The sequence below is a fragment of the Leptopilina boulardi genome, unplaced genomic scaffold (assembly GCF_019393585.1).
Source record: "Leptopilina boulardi isolate dan_hultmark-lab unplaced genomic scaffold, ZJU_Lbou_2.1 LbouV2_60, whole genome shotgun sequence".
Lineage (NCBI taxonomy): Eukaryota > Metazoa > Arthropoda > Insecta > Hymenoptera > Figitidae > Leptopilina > Leptopilina boulardi.
This window is the reverse complement of record NW_026138006.1, coordinates 907,300-923,921: the sequence shown is the minus strand read 5'-3', so window position 1 is coordinate 923,921 and position 16,622 is coordinate 907,300. Positions and strand designations below refer to the sequence as shown.

The 16,622-nt window shown below is 29.6% G+C and overlaps 1 protein-coding gene across 6 annotated transcripts in view; it reads right to left on the bottom strand.

Moving 5' to 3' along the window:
- The window catches only part of LOC127290350 (rhodopsin-like), a 699,229-nt gene that overhangs the window by 49,492 nt on the left and 633,115 nt on the right, over positions 1–16,622 (bottom strand). Inside the window, exons 10-11 of one of the 6 annotated variants that reach the window (XM_051318857.1) lie at positions 6,899–6,982; positions 6,205–6,310 (exon numbers count right to left, since the gene is read on the bottom strand). The exons of the other annotated variants lie outside the window; for them this stretch is intronic. Of the exons in view, the coding sequence (XP_051174814.1) occupies positions 6,943–6,982 (40 nt within the window). The 3' untranslated portion in view covers positions 6,205–6,310; positions 6,899–6,942. Of the gene's footprint in view, positions 1–6,204; positions 6,311–6,898; positions 6,983–16,622 lie in introns of those variants that run through there. 6 annotated transcript variants of the gene reach the window in all.

The window sequence follows — 16,622 nt, the reverse complement described above, 5'->3', positions numbered from 1 at the left end:
ATTTTTGAGTTTTACAACTTAAAAAATCATTTTTGACAGATAATTTAGTTTGTTGTTGTCAATATCGCTATATCTTCGTGAAGTACACGGATCAAGCTTTAATTTGACTCCTAGGAGAAGTCTCTAGCACGTCGGGTTTGACCGGTAGAAATTTTCAAAAACTACCAAAAACGTGATTTTTGGGACATTTACCCCCACTTTTCTCAAAATCCTGACGTGATGGGAGGTTTTCGTTGCCAGATTCGGACTCAGTGCATCAAAAACTACGGGAAATTCAAAATGATTTATTGAATTGTTATTCATATTGAATTTTTGTCTTATGTTTACATTTTTTTCGTGCACCCCTAGACAAAAACACACCCCCTGCTCTAAGGGTGAGTGCGATCAATTTCGAATAGGGCTCGTTTGAAAGGGCATGAACCAACCTTTAATTTCTGATATCAGCAAAGTTTGTACCACGTCAGGTTTTCGCTGTATAATTTTTCAAAAATGGCCAAAAACTCTATTGTTAGGGGGTTTAACCCCTATTTTCTCGAAAACGTGACGTGATGAGAAGTTTTCGACCCCGGATTCGTGTTCAGCACAAAAAATCCGTTCGGAAACACTATGTCCCATGTTATTCGCAAAATCGATGCAGGGCAGTGAAATTTATAAGATTGATAATTCTTAATAAAGCCCTTTTTAATAATAATGAACAACGTTATCCCGTTTATTACAGTTACGCTTTCCATGTTACCAAATATAGTGTCCCAATCTGTCCCAAATTTATGTAAGTGCTTATTCTAATTTGTGCGATATTTATGATTACCGCGTGCAAAAATTAAATAAAATGACCAGAGAAAAATTCGTCAAGTTGAACCATTTCTTCATATTTTGATTATAATTTTCTATAGATTTCTTTATTAGAATTTTGCATATTAATTTTATTTAGAGTAGCGTTAATTTATGTCGCATAATTTTCAGTGTAGGAATTTTATGAAATGGTTTTTAGGCTGCGTCCACACTAGGTAAAACTTTAGTGGAGATTGTGTATCTAGTGTTGCCAACTGTCGCGAGAGAAAATTCAACTCACACTCAGTGGCATAGAAATAACCTCAAAATAGCAGATATAAATAATAATTATTAAGTTAAATAATTTAAAATAAAAATAGGGTAAGTATACCAATTACGGCGCGTTCATAAAAAATAACTATTACTACTATTATGTTTAAATTAACTGTAGCAAAATGATTAAAAAGAATTATTTTAATCTTTTTTGATACAATTTCTAATAAAGATGTACATTTAAACAATTATTAATTTAATTATGTGAGATCAAATTTTTTCCCTCGCCGTAATTAAAAACAGTCTTAAGATTTTCATTGGCCTTAAATACCCCAGATTTTTATTTATTTATTAACATTGAAACATGTGTATATTATTTTAGTTGACGACATTCGCAAAAATTCTGCAATTATAAAAATGAATTTTTTCGTAAATATAATTGGACTGATGGTGCAATGGGAAAATTTGCTGCAGAAAATTTTATACTTATGCAAAATGAAAGGTGGTTTGCGAATCAAGCGTTGGTGGGTGAAGTCGCATTTGAGGGTGGAAATGAGAAATACTTTAGGAGCATATAATGCACTATTTCTCATTTTTATAAAGGAGGATCATGAAGAATTTTATAATATGTCGAGGATGACTCCGAGTGATTTCGAAGCTCTTCATAGCCTCGTTGACCACGATTACAAAAATGCAGGATCTATAGAGAACCTTTACCAACAAGACTTCGCTTAGCATTAACATTAAAGTAAGTTCAAAATAATTCTAAATATTCGAATTATTTAAAAATTAAAATCATTAAAAAAGCACACAGTTTTTCTGATTTTAAATTTTACAAAAGCATGATTTTGTGTTTCAAGTTGGCTTATTTTTAATTGCATTAATGTAATTTTATTATTTTATTAATTGTAAAATTCACTTTTGAATTCTTTAATTCAAAATCATTAAACCTTTTATATATAATTTATATTCAATTAAGTTTTATGGAATTTGCTTACAGCTTCTTTGCCAACAACACAGTATTTTTTTAGAGTGGGCCATTCAACTGTTTACAAAATCGTTGAAGAAGTTGCCGCAGTTATTTGGGAAGAATTGTCTCCCAGGTACCTGCGTCCAAGAACTCAACGAGAGTGGAAAGTGGTTGCTGCAGGTTTCCGAGCAAAGTTGCATCTCCCAAATGTTATTGGTGCCTTAGATGGGAAAGAATTTAAAATTTTACCACCAGCGCACAGTGGAAGCTTATTTTTTAATTACAAAAAATTTCACAGCTTCAAAATGTTAGCGGCGTGTGATTTGTTTTCTCGATTCACATGGATTGACGTTGGTGATGAAATATTCCCTTTAAAAGAATATTTAATGATCCTCTTTGCGCGACGTTTTGTTCTTAATGCTGATCAACAAAATTATAACCGTAGGTAAGTTTGCCTTTTTCCCATATCCAGATAATGAACCTTAAACCTTTTAAGTACTGTTATCAGTTCATGTCGCATGTATCCTTATGGTTCTTATTATTATTATTAGGTTATCGAAAGCGCGGCAAACGATAGAGGCAGCTTTTAGGATTCTGACGGGTACGTGGCAAATTTGAAAACAAACTTTTCGGTTCAAATTAGAAAATTCTATTACTGTTGTTCTCGCAACAGTTTGTTTACATAATTTTTTACTAACCAGGAGATTGCAACGAGGGGGAAGAAGTGGATGTATCAGCTGAATACGAAAGACCGAAAAACATCAATTTTGGTAAGATGTATTAAATATTAATGTATTTTTCATTTAATTTTCAGATAATTAGATTTTTGTGTGGATCTTCTTTTTAGAAGCAAATGAAGAGGAAGATATAAATGTGCATGAAGACCTGGTCCCTGAAACTGTTTTCCGACAGCGGGAAATGTTAATGGAATATTTCATGTCCAATGCAGGTGCACTTCCGTAAATTAAAACAAGTTGTAAATTCAGATGTTCATTACATGAACATTTTGCTTCCTCTTTACGATCAGCAAAAAAATTTGCTTCCTCGTGGAGAAAGCAAAATTTTATTGCCAAAATGTGAATTTTTGATTTTTTAACTTTCATTAATTCTTTAAATTTACCTCAAATGTATACTTTATATATCGATCTATTCGTCTTGACGTAAGGAATACAATTATTTCATATATAAACTTCAATTTAAAAAATCACAAAATTTTATAGCCAAAATGTGAATTTTTGATTTTTTAACTTTCATTAATTTTTTAAATTTACCTCAAATGTATACTTTATATATATCGATCGATTCGTCTTGACGTAAGAAATACAATTTTATTAAATATAATTTAATTAGTTAACATTGCAATTGTTTATTAACAATCTACTTCTTCAAAATACTTCATATAGGGCTCGTTGGATGCGGAATTACCTTAACTTTCAATTGGTAAGTTCAGCATTACCATAACTTTATTTGTTTGTAAAATATTTTATTTTTTACTAACAACAAGCATCGAAAAGCCCTATATGAAGTATTTTTGTTCAATTTTAGTTAAATAACAATAAAAAATGAAATATCTTACAAACAAATAAAGTTATCGTAAATCTAAACTAACCAATTGAAAGTTAAGCTAATTCCGCATCCAACGAGTCCTATATGAAGTTTTTTGGATAAGTAGATTGTTAATAAACAATTGAAATGTTAACTAATTGTTTATTAACAATTTACTTATCCAAAATACTTCATATAGGGCTCGTTGGATGCGGAATTACGTTAACTTTCAATTACTAACTTCAGAATTACGGTAACTTTATTCGTTTGTAAAATATTTGATTTGTTATAAACATTAATTAATTAATTAATTAATATCTCAAAAACTTTAAAAGATCCCACTCTGAAAATTACATGTTTTGTAGGAAATTAGTCAAGCTTTCCATTGAGATAGTTAAAAATAATTTTAAAAAATCCGATTTTGAAATAAACCTAAATTAACATTTTTAATGTTATTTAAAAAAAAAAATTTATTAACAGCGTGTAGCTCGTCAAAAAAGCTATAAAAATAATTATATATATGTTAACTTTTATGCATTCTACTTATAAATATTGTACATTGAAAAAAATTTTTTTTTTCAAAAGTCAAAAATTAAAAACGTTTTAATTCAAAAACTATTTTATTAAATTCAATAATAATTGATTTTTAGACTTTCACCAACAATAACAACATTTTAGAAAAGTATGGATTAAATTTGAGAACATTTAATTTTTTGTTCGGACATTTCAGGAATTTTGCCTCATATATAAAGTATACATTTGAGGTAAATTTAAAGAATTAATGAAAGTTAAAAAATCAAAAATTCACATTTTGGCAATAAAATTTTGCTGATCGTAAAGAGGAAGCAAAATGTTCATGTAATGAACATCTGAATTTACAACTTGTTCGCAACTGTTACAAGATTAATTAAATCCATAAAGAAACAACATGTCATGACTTAAAGAAGCAAGTAAGACTTGTTTGCAGTTTTAATAATTTATTAAAATGTTACATGCAAACACATTTTTATTATTTAAAAAAAACAGTTAAAAACTATGAAATTAAAAAGTATATGTTGACATTAAATGGCATACATTTAATAAAAATACAAAATTATGGTGAAAATTTACATGGAATATCTTTTACTGAAATATTTAACTTGATGATCGGAATTTATTCAACTCTAGCAAAATATCATCAAATATTGTTTCTTGCTCTGTAGGATTTAAAGTATTCCACTCCTTGCGTATAATATTTAAAAATCCATCCGTCATTACATTTTGTTGTACAATATTTCTGTAAGAGGGATTAATATTGCTTCTGGATTGCTGATTTGAGTCCATGCTTTGAATTATTTCATTTGCCTTTAATTTTGTTAAATTTATAGTTCCTTTATTCATTTCTCTTGCATCTTTACAAAATTTTACAACTTCATCTTGAACTTTGTCGAATTTATTGATTTGGACTTTCTTTTTTTCTGCAAATTTGTCAAGTTTAGGTGTGATTATTTCTTTTTTTCTTGCATCATAAACTTTATGTGTATTATTTTTTTTAGACATTCTCTAAGCGGCATATTTGAAGTAGGCAATGCAGGTTTTTTCCGTTTTTCTACGATATTTCGGTTTTCAGTTGCTTTTTGTGTACCTGAAAAATGTGATTTTTTTTTAATTCGATGATTTTTTTTGTAATCGTTGATTAAATTTTTCCTGATTGTTATTAGACGGCATTTGATAAAATACTGGTGGTCCAGGTTTTAAAAATTCGAGACGATTTGATGTGGATGGTAAACTTGGTATTTCTGCGAAAAAATTTGATGATGAACTCAATGAAGTTGGGTCATCTTCTGAGAAATTCATTGAGTTTAAAAAACGTGGTGTATGTGTATTGAATTTCCTTTCCCACCTTTGTTTTTCAAAACTTGGTGATGATGGCGTATATGCTGGTTCAATGAAAGTTGACTATGAATTGAATGTAGTTGAAGGAACTGGCATATATGGTGGTTCAATGAAAGTTGATGATGAACTGGATGTAGTTGAATGAACTGCCGTATATGGTGGTTCAATGAAAATTGATGATGAACTGGATGCAGTTGGAGGAACTGGCGTATATGGTGGTTCAATAAAAGTTAATAGCGAACAGGATGTACTTGGAGGAACTGGCGTTTATGGTGGTTCAATGAAAGTTAATGACGAACTGGATGTACTTGGAGGAACTGGCGTATATGGTGGTTCAATGAAAGTTAATGACGAACTAGATGTACTTGGAGGAACTGGCGTTTATGTAAAACGTGCACTCAGTACTTCTACATATATTTGATTTTCTTGAGACGTGGATTGTCTATCTATCACTGGTTCTGAAACAAAAGTTTACTGTTTAGTTGAGTAACTCAGTAGAATCAGTACATATACTTACAACAAATAATGTTACACTATTTTGACTTATTTTTAACTAATTATGCTTTTAAAAAGTTATTTTAAAGAAAATAAATATTTTTTAAATTTAAAATTAATGTTTACTCATATACATAATTATGTTTAGCAAACCTTGAAAGTGTTGATTGCTTGGTAATGGTTGATATTTCTTTTGAAAACCATCAGTGCTGGCACTAAATAAATTATTTTGAGATTGTGAAATCATTGGGCTCTCTGCAGGTGCGTTTTGAAAACCATCAGTGCTGGGACTAAATAAGTTATTTTGAGGTTGATAAATCATTGGGTGCAGGTGCACTTTGTAATAATAGATTCTGCTTTTTACAATCATCGGTACTGGCACTAAAGAAGTAATTACAATTTCAATTTATGTTTTTAAATAAAAAAGCAATGTAAAGACATGGTCACAGCTCAGCTGCCTGCCTGCGAGCAGAGGGAGTGAAAGAGCGTCATGAGTGTAAGCGAGGATGAAAATTCAAATTTTTTTTTTGCTCACACTCATGCCGCTCCGTTTTCCTGCAGGCAGGCAGCCGAGCTGTGACCCGTCTTGACTTGTTCAAAAAACTCCAGAGCATTTAGCGTTTCTTTACTACTTTGTATACTTTTCGAATTAATTATCTAATACTAAAATGACGTATACAAGACATCGACATTTTTGATAAGGTATAGAAACCTCAGAAACGAGGAAAAGTTTTCTAAGTTGAAAGTAAATTTTCGAACTTAATAATAATAATTACTTAAATATTTTGTCTTTTAATTTAAAAAAAAACTTTAGCCCTTATTCCTAGAGCCTGAATTCAAAGTTAGACTTGACATTAAGATAGCCAAGTACGGGTAAATGATCTAAGGTTTTTGAACTTGTTTATATATACATATAATAAGATAAAAAAAACCTTTTATGATTTATTAAGGGGAAGAGGAAAGCCAGACCTTTATAATACGTCCAACTCGTATTTCCTTTCTTATGATGATGGCTAAAACTGCGGCGCAAATTTTCCCACTGCTTTTTGGGTTCTGAAAGAAAACATTATTAAAATAAGACATTCCATGTGAAATTTTCATAAAAAAACTTTTTTTTTATTAAAATAATTTTCTCAAGTTGTGTATGAAGAATAAAGAAATACATGTTTTCTCTATTTTGCAATTTGTCGATTAAATGGTTAAGAAAAATTAAATTATTATGTTTTGTTAGTCTTTTTAAAGTAATTAATTTAAATGCACTATAATAACTAAGAGGCTTCAAAGTTGTGTATATGTTTACATATTGGAATATAATAGATATAATATCTGATATTTTGGAAATTTAAAATAATATTTTTTTATTAATATTAATACACATCCGCTTCACCAATTAATAATTATATGTATTAAAAGTATAAAAGTTAGAAAAATTAATATATCATTTCAATGCTCCCTGTTTTTTGTGTCCACGTGGACACGAAAAACACGTGCAACAAATCTTCAATTTTAACACTCGTGAAACCATTCTATTTCACCAGAATTTAATAATGTATGCATATATCGGCATATCTCTAGAACTTTTAAACTTTGAGATATTAGAAAAATTAATTTTTTGTCAGGGCACATTCGTGAAACAAATTTTATTGTCTTCAGTATTGATCAAATACTATAAAAAAATTTGCGTAACTCATTTTTACACATTGTTACGCATCACAGTGGGCCTTATTGCAAAAAACCTGCCCAAAATCTATAGATGTGTTTAAAACTGACTGAAATTTGTTACTCGCGGATTTTTTTGGTCGCTGATTACAAATGCGACGTTACTTTTTCAAAATTCAAAATGGCGGATCCAAAATGGCGGACGACTTTTAAAAAAATTGATCGAATTTGTCTGTAATTTGTTACTCGGGGGTTTTTTGGGTCGCTACCACCTTTAAAATGATTTAATGCTACAGTTTCGAAAATTTTATGGCCTATTGCTTATTAAGTCATAAGTAAATGTAGTTTATAACAATTTTTGAATTTTTAAAAATTTAATTTTTTAAAAATTTTTTAAAAAATTTTGTTTGCAATTTTGGATCCACCATTTTCAATTTTTAAAAATTAAGTTCAGATTCGTAATCAGCGACCCCATAAACCCCCGAGTAACAAATTTTAGGCCAATGGGATCACTTTTTTAAAAAGTCGTCCGACATATTGGATTCGCCATTTTGAATTTTGGAAAATTTAAAATTCAGATTAGTAGTCGCAGCGACCCCAAAAACCTTCGAGTGAGAAATATCAGCCAGATTTAAACACATCTATTAGTTAATACTTACTTTTCTTCACAAACTATGCGTCGGACAGTTTAGGTTTATATTCATTATTAATTATACAGTTTTAATGAAGTGTGCAAAGGTTAACTATTTTTCTGTATACTTTTATAATGCATGAGAAGAGATTACAATGAGTTGGGAGCATTTAGAAGCAAAATTCAACATGTGCTTTTCAAATATGTGGTATTTTGATTTGAGTTACGTTTTAAAATTTAATGTTTGAAGTCATTGCATTCTTTGTGTAAAGGAGGCACACATTCCTGTATGGGTTCAAATTACTTCTTATTAGGTAGATAATATAATCCCGTTGTGCCGTTACTCAAAAACCTTCGTTAAAAAAGTTATATCAGTTTAACTGCTAACTTGTAGAGATTTTGAAAAAGTTGTCTCGCAAGTTTGAAGCTACATAGTTTTTATTCAATTTGAGGCACATCATTGTTTCATGGATTTTTTAGTTCTTTACACTCCCACCTACTTCTATTGCAAGCCACAAGACACACAATGTTTCGTTAAAAAAGTTACAGTCTATAAACTAAAAAAAAACAGTCAATATCACACACTAGAAACTGTCGATTTCACCACTTTAACTTACGTTCGTCATTTCCTACATAATAAAAAAAATTGTATAACGCATGATACATTTAAAAAGCCCTATAATTGGTCAAATTATGGTATTGAAAAATTATTTTAAAAATTCTTAAGGTATCATAATGAGCGATAACATAAAGTTTAAAAGTTCTAGAGATATGCCCATATAGAATATTTTATATGCATTTAAACATTTCTGTATATCAATTTTTATTAGTACAATATTATTAAGTTATATTATAGTATTATGTATGTACCTGCAAGTGGAATCTCCATACATTGAAAGGTGTTGCTAATTTCTAGCCACAATCTTGCTTTAGCAACTGCATCATATCGTTGTCGACACTGTGAATACACGGATTATTTAAAACTATTTGTATTAATATCTGACTTTTATCAATATTCATTTTAACGAAATTACTATTTTGAAAAACTTCAAACCACAGACTGGACATCAACAAGTTAGCTACTGATAAAAGCAGGGGTGCCAAAGTAAAATCATTTCTATGCAATCATGGCCTGTAGGACTTCGTTTCATTTTACATAAAAAAATTAAATAAACAATTTTATAACTAATAAGAACTTCGCTTCGACAAAAAGATAAGAATCGAATGGCGTTATTAGATTTCAAGATTTTTGTTGATCTCAAGTAATTGTTTAAACAATTGAATTTATTAAATATGTTTCTATGGAAAATTAACTGTATTTCTAATGTTTTCATTGCGTTATTCACTGTTTAGCTACTAGTAATAGTTTGACCACAAGCTGTAATTATGACATTACACCTCTATAACTTTAAGGGGTGATTTCTACCCTTTAAAGTGGATCATGGCAGATATAAAAAAATACGGCTCTCTTATTTTTCCGAGTACTACATTCATACCAAGTTTCATTAAAATCGGAGATTCTCACTTCCGTAGGTTTACTTGTAAGAGATTTTGACAGTTAGTTGCAGCAGTGCAAATCATATCTGATAAATTTCTCAAAAAAGTGATTATTTATTTAAAAATGGCAGCGGCTGAAGATACAGTTGACTCTCGATAATTAAACTCTTGATAATTTGAATTTCTCGTTAAATTGAAGTAACAGTCCAGTCCCTTGAAAAACTCTTGGTAAATTGAAAATAAACAATGGTTTTATGTACTCTCGATAATTAAAAGTATCTTTTGGTCAATTTCTCCATTCACTCTCTATATATTGAATTCAGCCAGACCAAACTCTCAATTATTTGAACTTTTCTTGCGATACAAATTTACATATTTACGTACAAAATATTCTCTTCTTAATAATAGTTATTGTATTGTTTCATTTGTCAATACAATACCTAATTACCTTATTATTAACAATGCTGAGTAATTTCTTAATTCATTTTGCTATCTGCCTCGGTTTATATCGTTTAAAATGTTTCTAAGAACCAATAAAAATTTATCTTTTTCCGAAAGGAAAATAGTTATTGAGGTGGTAGAGAGAGGAGCAACAAAAAAAGATGTCACATTGAAAGAGGCGAGATCATCTTTGAATGCTTTGCACTCATATGCACTTCGCGTGGAAGTCGGAGAAGTTTTTACAGATCTAATGACAATTGAAAAAAATATATAGATATTGCACGTTTGAGTACATTAAAACAAAAAAGATTACATAAACTATATCCAACTGTAAAGAATGTCTTTTTAAAATACGTAAAAATTAAATTTTCAATACTCTTGTTATTTTGAATTTCCCCAAATTTCCCCTCGATAATTAAAACATGCGATAAATAAAACTGTCGGTAATTTGAACTGTTTTTACGGTCCCTTGAAGTTCAATTTATCGAGAGGCGACTGTATAATTATATTAATATAAATAAACAAATAAAAAGTACTTTTTTCCTGTGAATCGTAGGAATATCATAATAAAATCGAAATATTTTTTATTATTACACACTTAAAGTACTGCTACACATTTGTGATTTGTAAAATTATGTTCTAGTAGAACACACGTAACTTGTTATAAACAAATTATATAAACAAATTACTAATTAAACCGATACCTTTTATTGATCCTTGTAAAATTCTTTACTTGGGGGTTTTCGGGGTCGCTGATTACGAATCCGAGGTCAGTTTTTCAAAATTCAAAATGGCGAATCCAATATGGCGGACAACTTTTGAAAAAACTTAATGTATTCATCTTAAAATTGTTACTCGAGGGTTTTCGGGGTCACTGATTACGAATCTAACGTCAGTTTTTCAAAATTCATAATCTCGGATCCAATATGGCGGACTGTTTTTAAAAAATCGTTCGTATTTGCTTGAAACTCTCTTCTCGGGGGTTTTTGGGGTCGCTGATTACGAATCCGAGGTCAGTTTTTTAAAATTCAAAATGGTGGATCCAATATGGCGGAATTTTTTAAAAATCGTTCGGATTTGCTTGAAACTCTCTACTAGGGGTTTTTAGGTCGCTGAAAATGAATCCGGAGTCAGTTTTTCAAAATTCAAAATGGCGGATGCAACATGGCGGACAAATATTTAAAATCACTGGACACTACTTACTTCAGACGAATATATTAAGTTTTTTCAAAAGTTGTCCGCCATATTGGATCCGCAATTTTCAATTTTGAAAAACTGACCTCTGATTCGTTATCAGTGACCCCGAAAACCCCCGAGTAATAAATTTTGTATAAATTTATCCATTATTTTTTGTGTTAATGTGAATTTTCTATACAGGGTCTTAATTTCCTGGATAAATTGTTTATAAACAACCATAACTCTTGTAATTTTTAATATTTTGTCTGGCCACTTTCAGATATCTTTTTTAGTGTCATTAACTTAAAGTTAAAGTACTTTTTAGACCATAAATGAGAAAAAAATGTTGTGTCCATATTTTCTTCATTTTCGTCCTTCGTTTGTAGAATCACCCATATATATATTTAAATCTAACATTATTTTATAAACTGTTATTTAACTAAAGAAAAAGTGACCCAAAATGATGCTAAGGCCGGCGCTGGACGTAAGATTTTTTTATATGGTTAATTGAATGAAATTTATAAACTTTTTTAACTGTTTATTTCGATCCTGAAAATTTTTTTTTAAAGTGCCAATTGCAAAGAAATCTTTTAACTAAAAACGGCTACGTCACTCGGTGGAGAATATATTTAAGAAGTTATATTTCAATTTTTAAGTGAATTAGTCACATACACAGGTCAGCAAAATAAGACTTTTTTTAGATGTCGGAGTCGTTTTCAATGTTTTTTTGTGTCTTGAAGACGATCCCGGATTTCAAAATTACGTATCACGTCAGGATTTTGAGTATAGTGAGGGTAAAGTCTCCAAAAACAGTGTTTTTGAGGGTTTTCATTATTTTTTTATTCCTTAATCGGAGGTGCTAGAGATTTCTATACAGGCTTAAATTAAAGTTTAAAAAGTAAGTATATTTTCAGACCCATGTGCGCATAATAAAAAAAATTTTGAAAAATGTGGGTAATGACCTCAATAATTTTTTTGGCTGACTTGAACTTAATTGTTTTTCAAAATTTCAAATTTTATTTATTTAGCGCATATTAGTCTTAAAGTGTAGGATATACGCTTCAATTTAAACTTTCATAGAAGTCCCTATCAGGCCAGGTTATGGAAAAAAATACTAAAAACCCTTAAAAAGTCGGTTTTTGGAGATTTTACTCCTACTTTACTCAAAATCCTGACGTGAGTATATGGAAAAATGATGTCTCTTTGAAATGCAATAGAAATTTCAATTAACCTTTATTGTTAATGCAAAAAGAATTGTTTATTTAATAAACAAATGAATATTTAAACTATTTCTCATATGTTTAGAAAAAAATGTCAAAAACGACATAAATCTACACTTTCTAAACTTTAATTTAAAAAAAAGTCTGAGTAGGGGAGAGTGGTCCTATTTCGGCCCTGTGGGTAAAGTCGGCCCCCTGGGTTTCTCAGAGCTGGCGTTCGCGTCGAATTAATAATTTTAAACAAACTCTTTTTTTACATACACTAAAATAATTATTTTAGTGTTTGTTAATATGTCACACCACAAAATTATTAATTAGACGCGAACGCCAGCTCTGAGAAACCCGGGGGGCCGACTTTACCCACAGGGCCGACATAGGACCACTCTCCCCTACCTTTAAAAAATGAGTGAATTACGCGAATTTAAAGAGCGACGAACAAGCACTGAAACAGTCACCACTGCCGCGCGCGGCGCGCTACCTCGCGTCGATGCCTATTCTCTGTTATCCAATGATACTCATTTATACTAATATAATTTATACTAATACTAATTTGGCTAAATAAAAATTTAGTTCAGCGAAACTTTAATTAAATAAGAATTTGGTTAAATAAAAATTAGACTTTAATAACAATTCTATTAAAAAAATTCGGTTAAATAAATTCTTTTAAATAAAAATTCGGTTGAAAATTATTTATTATCTTATTATATTTATTATCTATTGAAAAATTGGTTCTACGTTAAATTAATACTAATACTAATTCTGTTACTTGCAAAATAATTCAATGCATATTCGTTTTTTGAAAAAATTCTCAGAAACCGGTTGTGATGGAAAGTTATATGATTGTTAAATAATAAAATAAAGAAAAAATTTGATATTCATGAATTCTAGTCAATAATTTGATAGCAGAGAATAGGCACCGACGCGAGGTAGCGCGCCGCGCGCGGCAGTGGTGACTGTTTCAGCGCTTGCACGTCGCTCTTCAAATTCGCGTAATTCACTTATTTTTTAAAGGTACTAAGATTTTTTTTTAAACTAAAGTTTAGAAAGTGTAGATTTATGTCGTTTTTGAAATTTTTTCCTAAACATATGAGAAATAGTTTACATATTCATTTGTTTATTAAATAAACAATTTTTTTGCATTAACAATAAAGGTTAATTGAAATTTCTATTGCATTTCAAAGAGACATCATTTTTCTATATACTTACCAAATTTTATTAAATTTCATTAACAAGCAACAGAGTAATTGCAAATTTAGTGGAAAGGTAACAAAATATTCAATTGCTAATAAATAATTAAAAAATTAATTTTTTTAAAAACGCATTTCAGGAATGTTTTTAATTCGGCTTCCTGCAATAGATTATGAAAAAAAATATTTAAAATTTTAAAAGTCAGTTTTAGGTGGCCTAGTTGGGAAATTTTCACCCACAGTATATTTGCAAATGCAAGAGTTGCTTTGAGAATAAACTCGCCAGGGCTTGTACTCGTGAACCTATGCTAATAACAGACACTCCTATGCAACCCTTTGACAAAGTGACACTAGATACCCTTGGAAAATTTCGAACTACTCCCAATGGCAATAGGCACATGCTAACAATTCAGGACAATTTCAGTAAATATTGCATTGCGTCCCCATACCAGATATAAAAACAACCACCATCGCCCATGCCATAGCAGCAAATCTCTTTTCTGTATATGATTAAATTCAAAAGAAATCATTTTAAATTAAATTAAATTGAAATTCCAAATTTAATTAAATTTTGATTTAAAGAAAATTCATTATTGAAAAATTCAAACTAATAAATAATTTTGAGATATCATTCATAAACGATAAATTAAATTTTACCAGAAAATTCAAAAATTAATAGGATCAAAATGGTTGATGGCAACGAATTTCCAATAGTGATTTCCAAACAATTCCTTGTTTTTATTAAATTAATTTCCTTATTTCCTTCTCTATTTATTATATTATATCCCCTTTTTAAAAGATTTATTATATATTTTCTCCAACTATTATATTTAAGTTCCAAAATTAAATAAAATTAAATGATAGAAATAAAAAGCGTCTAGCTTACACGAAATCACATTAAAGAATGATAAAAAAGACGTTGTTTGTTTTCTCCTAGGAGATTTTCGTTACCAACCAAAAAAAATGAATATCTAAAAAAATAAAAAGATCGGGACAAAAAAGAAAAGTTCAAATTGACATAAATCCAAAACATCAAATATTTCATATGGGCTTTGGCTACCTGCAGGAATAGAAGTTTTAAATAGTAATTTAAAAATATAAAGAAGCCTTCTAAAAATCATAACAATTTTGAGTGTTTCGGCAGGAAGTCAATGATATTCTCAGGGTGATATTTGCATAAAACATGAAAATACTTGGCATCTCTTAATTATCCAATTAATGGGTTGTAACCGGACTTTTGTTCGAAAATAATATTAATTTATAAAAGTCGAATAATAAATAAATTTTAAAAAATAAACAAATTCATAAATAAATAAACAAAGAATTAACTACAGCACAAAACTGTCAACAAAATAAACAGGCATTATTTGGTAAAAACAATAAATTCAAATTTGGCACCTAAGTCTTAAAGTCCGCACAATATATTTACAAGAAATTACCCATGTCTTTAAATTCGCAAAAAGGTTAAAATTTTAAATAAAATGTTGGGCGCCAGTCCTTTCTTGGGACACAAAAAAAAGAGAACGATAATTGGATCCGATAAAGAAACTTAAGTAAAATAGGGAACTTAATTTTAGACCATAGCGAGATTAAATCTCAGAACTTAAAAAAAATAATTAAAAAAAATTCTCGTATAAAAGTTTAACATAATATTATTCAAACGCGACATATATCGAATGCAGAATTACCCTAAGGCAGCGTCTACACTAGGTAAAACTTTAGTGGAGATTGTGTAGTAGAGTTTAGTGGAGTATCGTGTAGCTAGTGTTGCCAACTGCCGCGAGAGAAAATTCAACACACACTCAGCGGCGTAGAAATAACCTCAAATTGTGGGTCATTACTTTGTCGTTCGTCGCATACCTAATAAAAAGAAAGAAAAATTAAATAAAAAAATAATACAAAAGTTAATATTATTAACTTTGAAACCATTAAGCTGTATAATTGATTTATTTTCGAAAATATTTTAATTCGTATTGCCGCAAGTTTAGTTGCTATTTAGATACAGTCGCCTCTCGATAAATTGAACTTCAAGGGACCGTAAAAACAGTTCAAATTACCGACAGTTTTATTTATCGCATGTTTTAATTATCGAGGGGAAATTTGGGGAAATTCAAAATAACAAGAGTATTGAAAATTTAATTTTTACGTATTTTAAAAAGACATTCTTTACAGTTGGATATAGTCTATGTAATCTTTTTTGTTTTAATGTACTCAAACGTGCAATATCTATATATTTTTTTCAATTGTCATTAGATCTGTAAAAACTTCTCCGACTTCCACGCGAAGTGCATATGAGTGCAAAGCATTCAAAGATGATCTCGCCTCTTTCAATGTGACATCTTTTTTTGTTGCTCCTCTCTCTACCACCTCAATAACTATTTTCCTTTCGGAAAAAGATAAATTTTTATTGGTTCTTAGAAACATTTTAAACGATATAAACCGAGGCAGATAGCAAAATGAATTAAGAAATTACTCAGCATTGTTAATAATAAGGTAATTAGGTATTGTATTGACAAATGAAACAATACAATAACTATTATTAAGAAGAGAATATTTTGTACGTAAATATGTAAATTTGTATCGCAAGAAAAGTTCAAATAATTGAGAGTTTGGTCTGGCTGAATTCAATATATAGAGAGTGAATGGAGAAATTGACCAAAAGATACTTTTAATTATCGAGAGTACATAAAACCATTGTTTATTTTCAATTTACCAAGAGTTTTTCAAGGGACTGGACTGTTACTTCAATTTAACGAGAAATTCAAATTATCAAGAGTTTAATTATCGAGAGTCAACTGTATATACAAAATGAAAATTAAAGATTGGGGTTTAGCAATATCTTAAAAATTTAGTGACGATTATTTTAAGTCAAGAAAATTGAA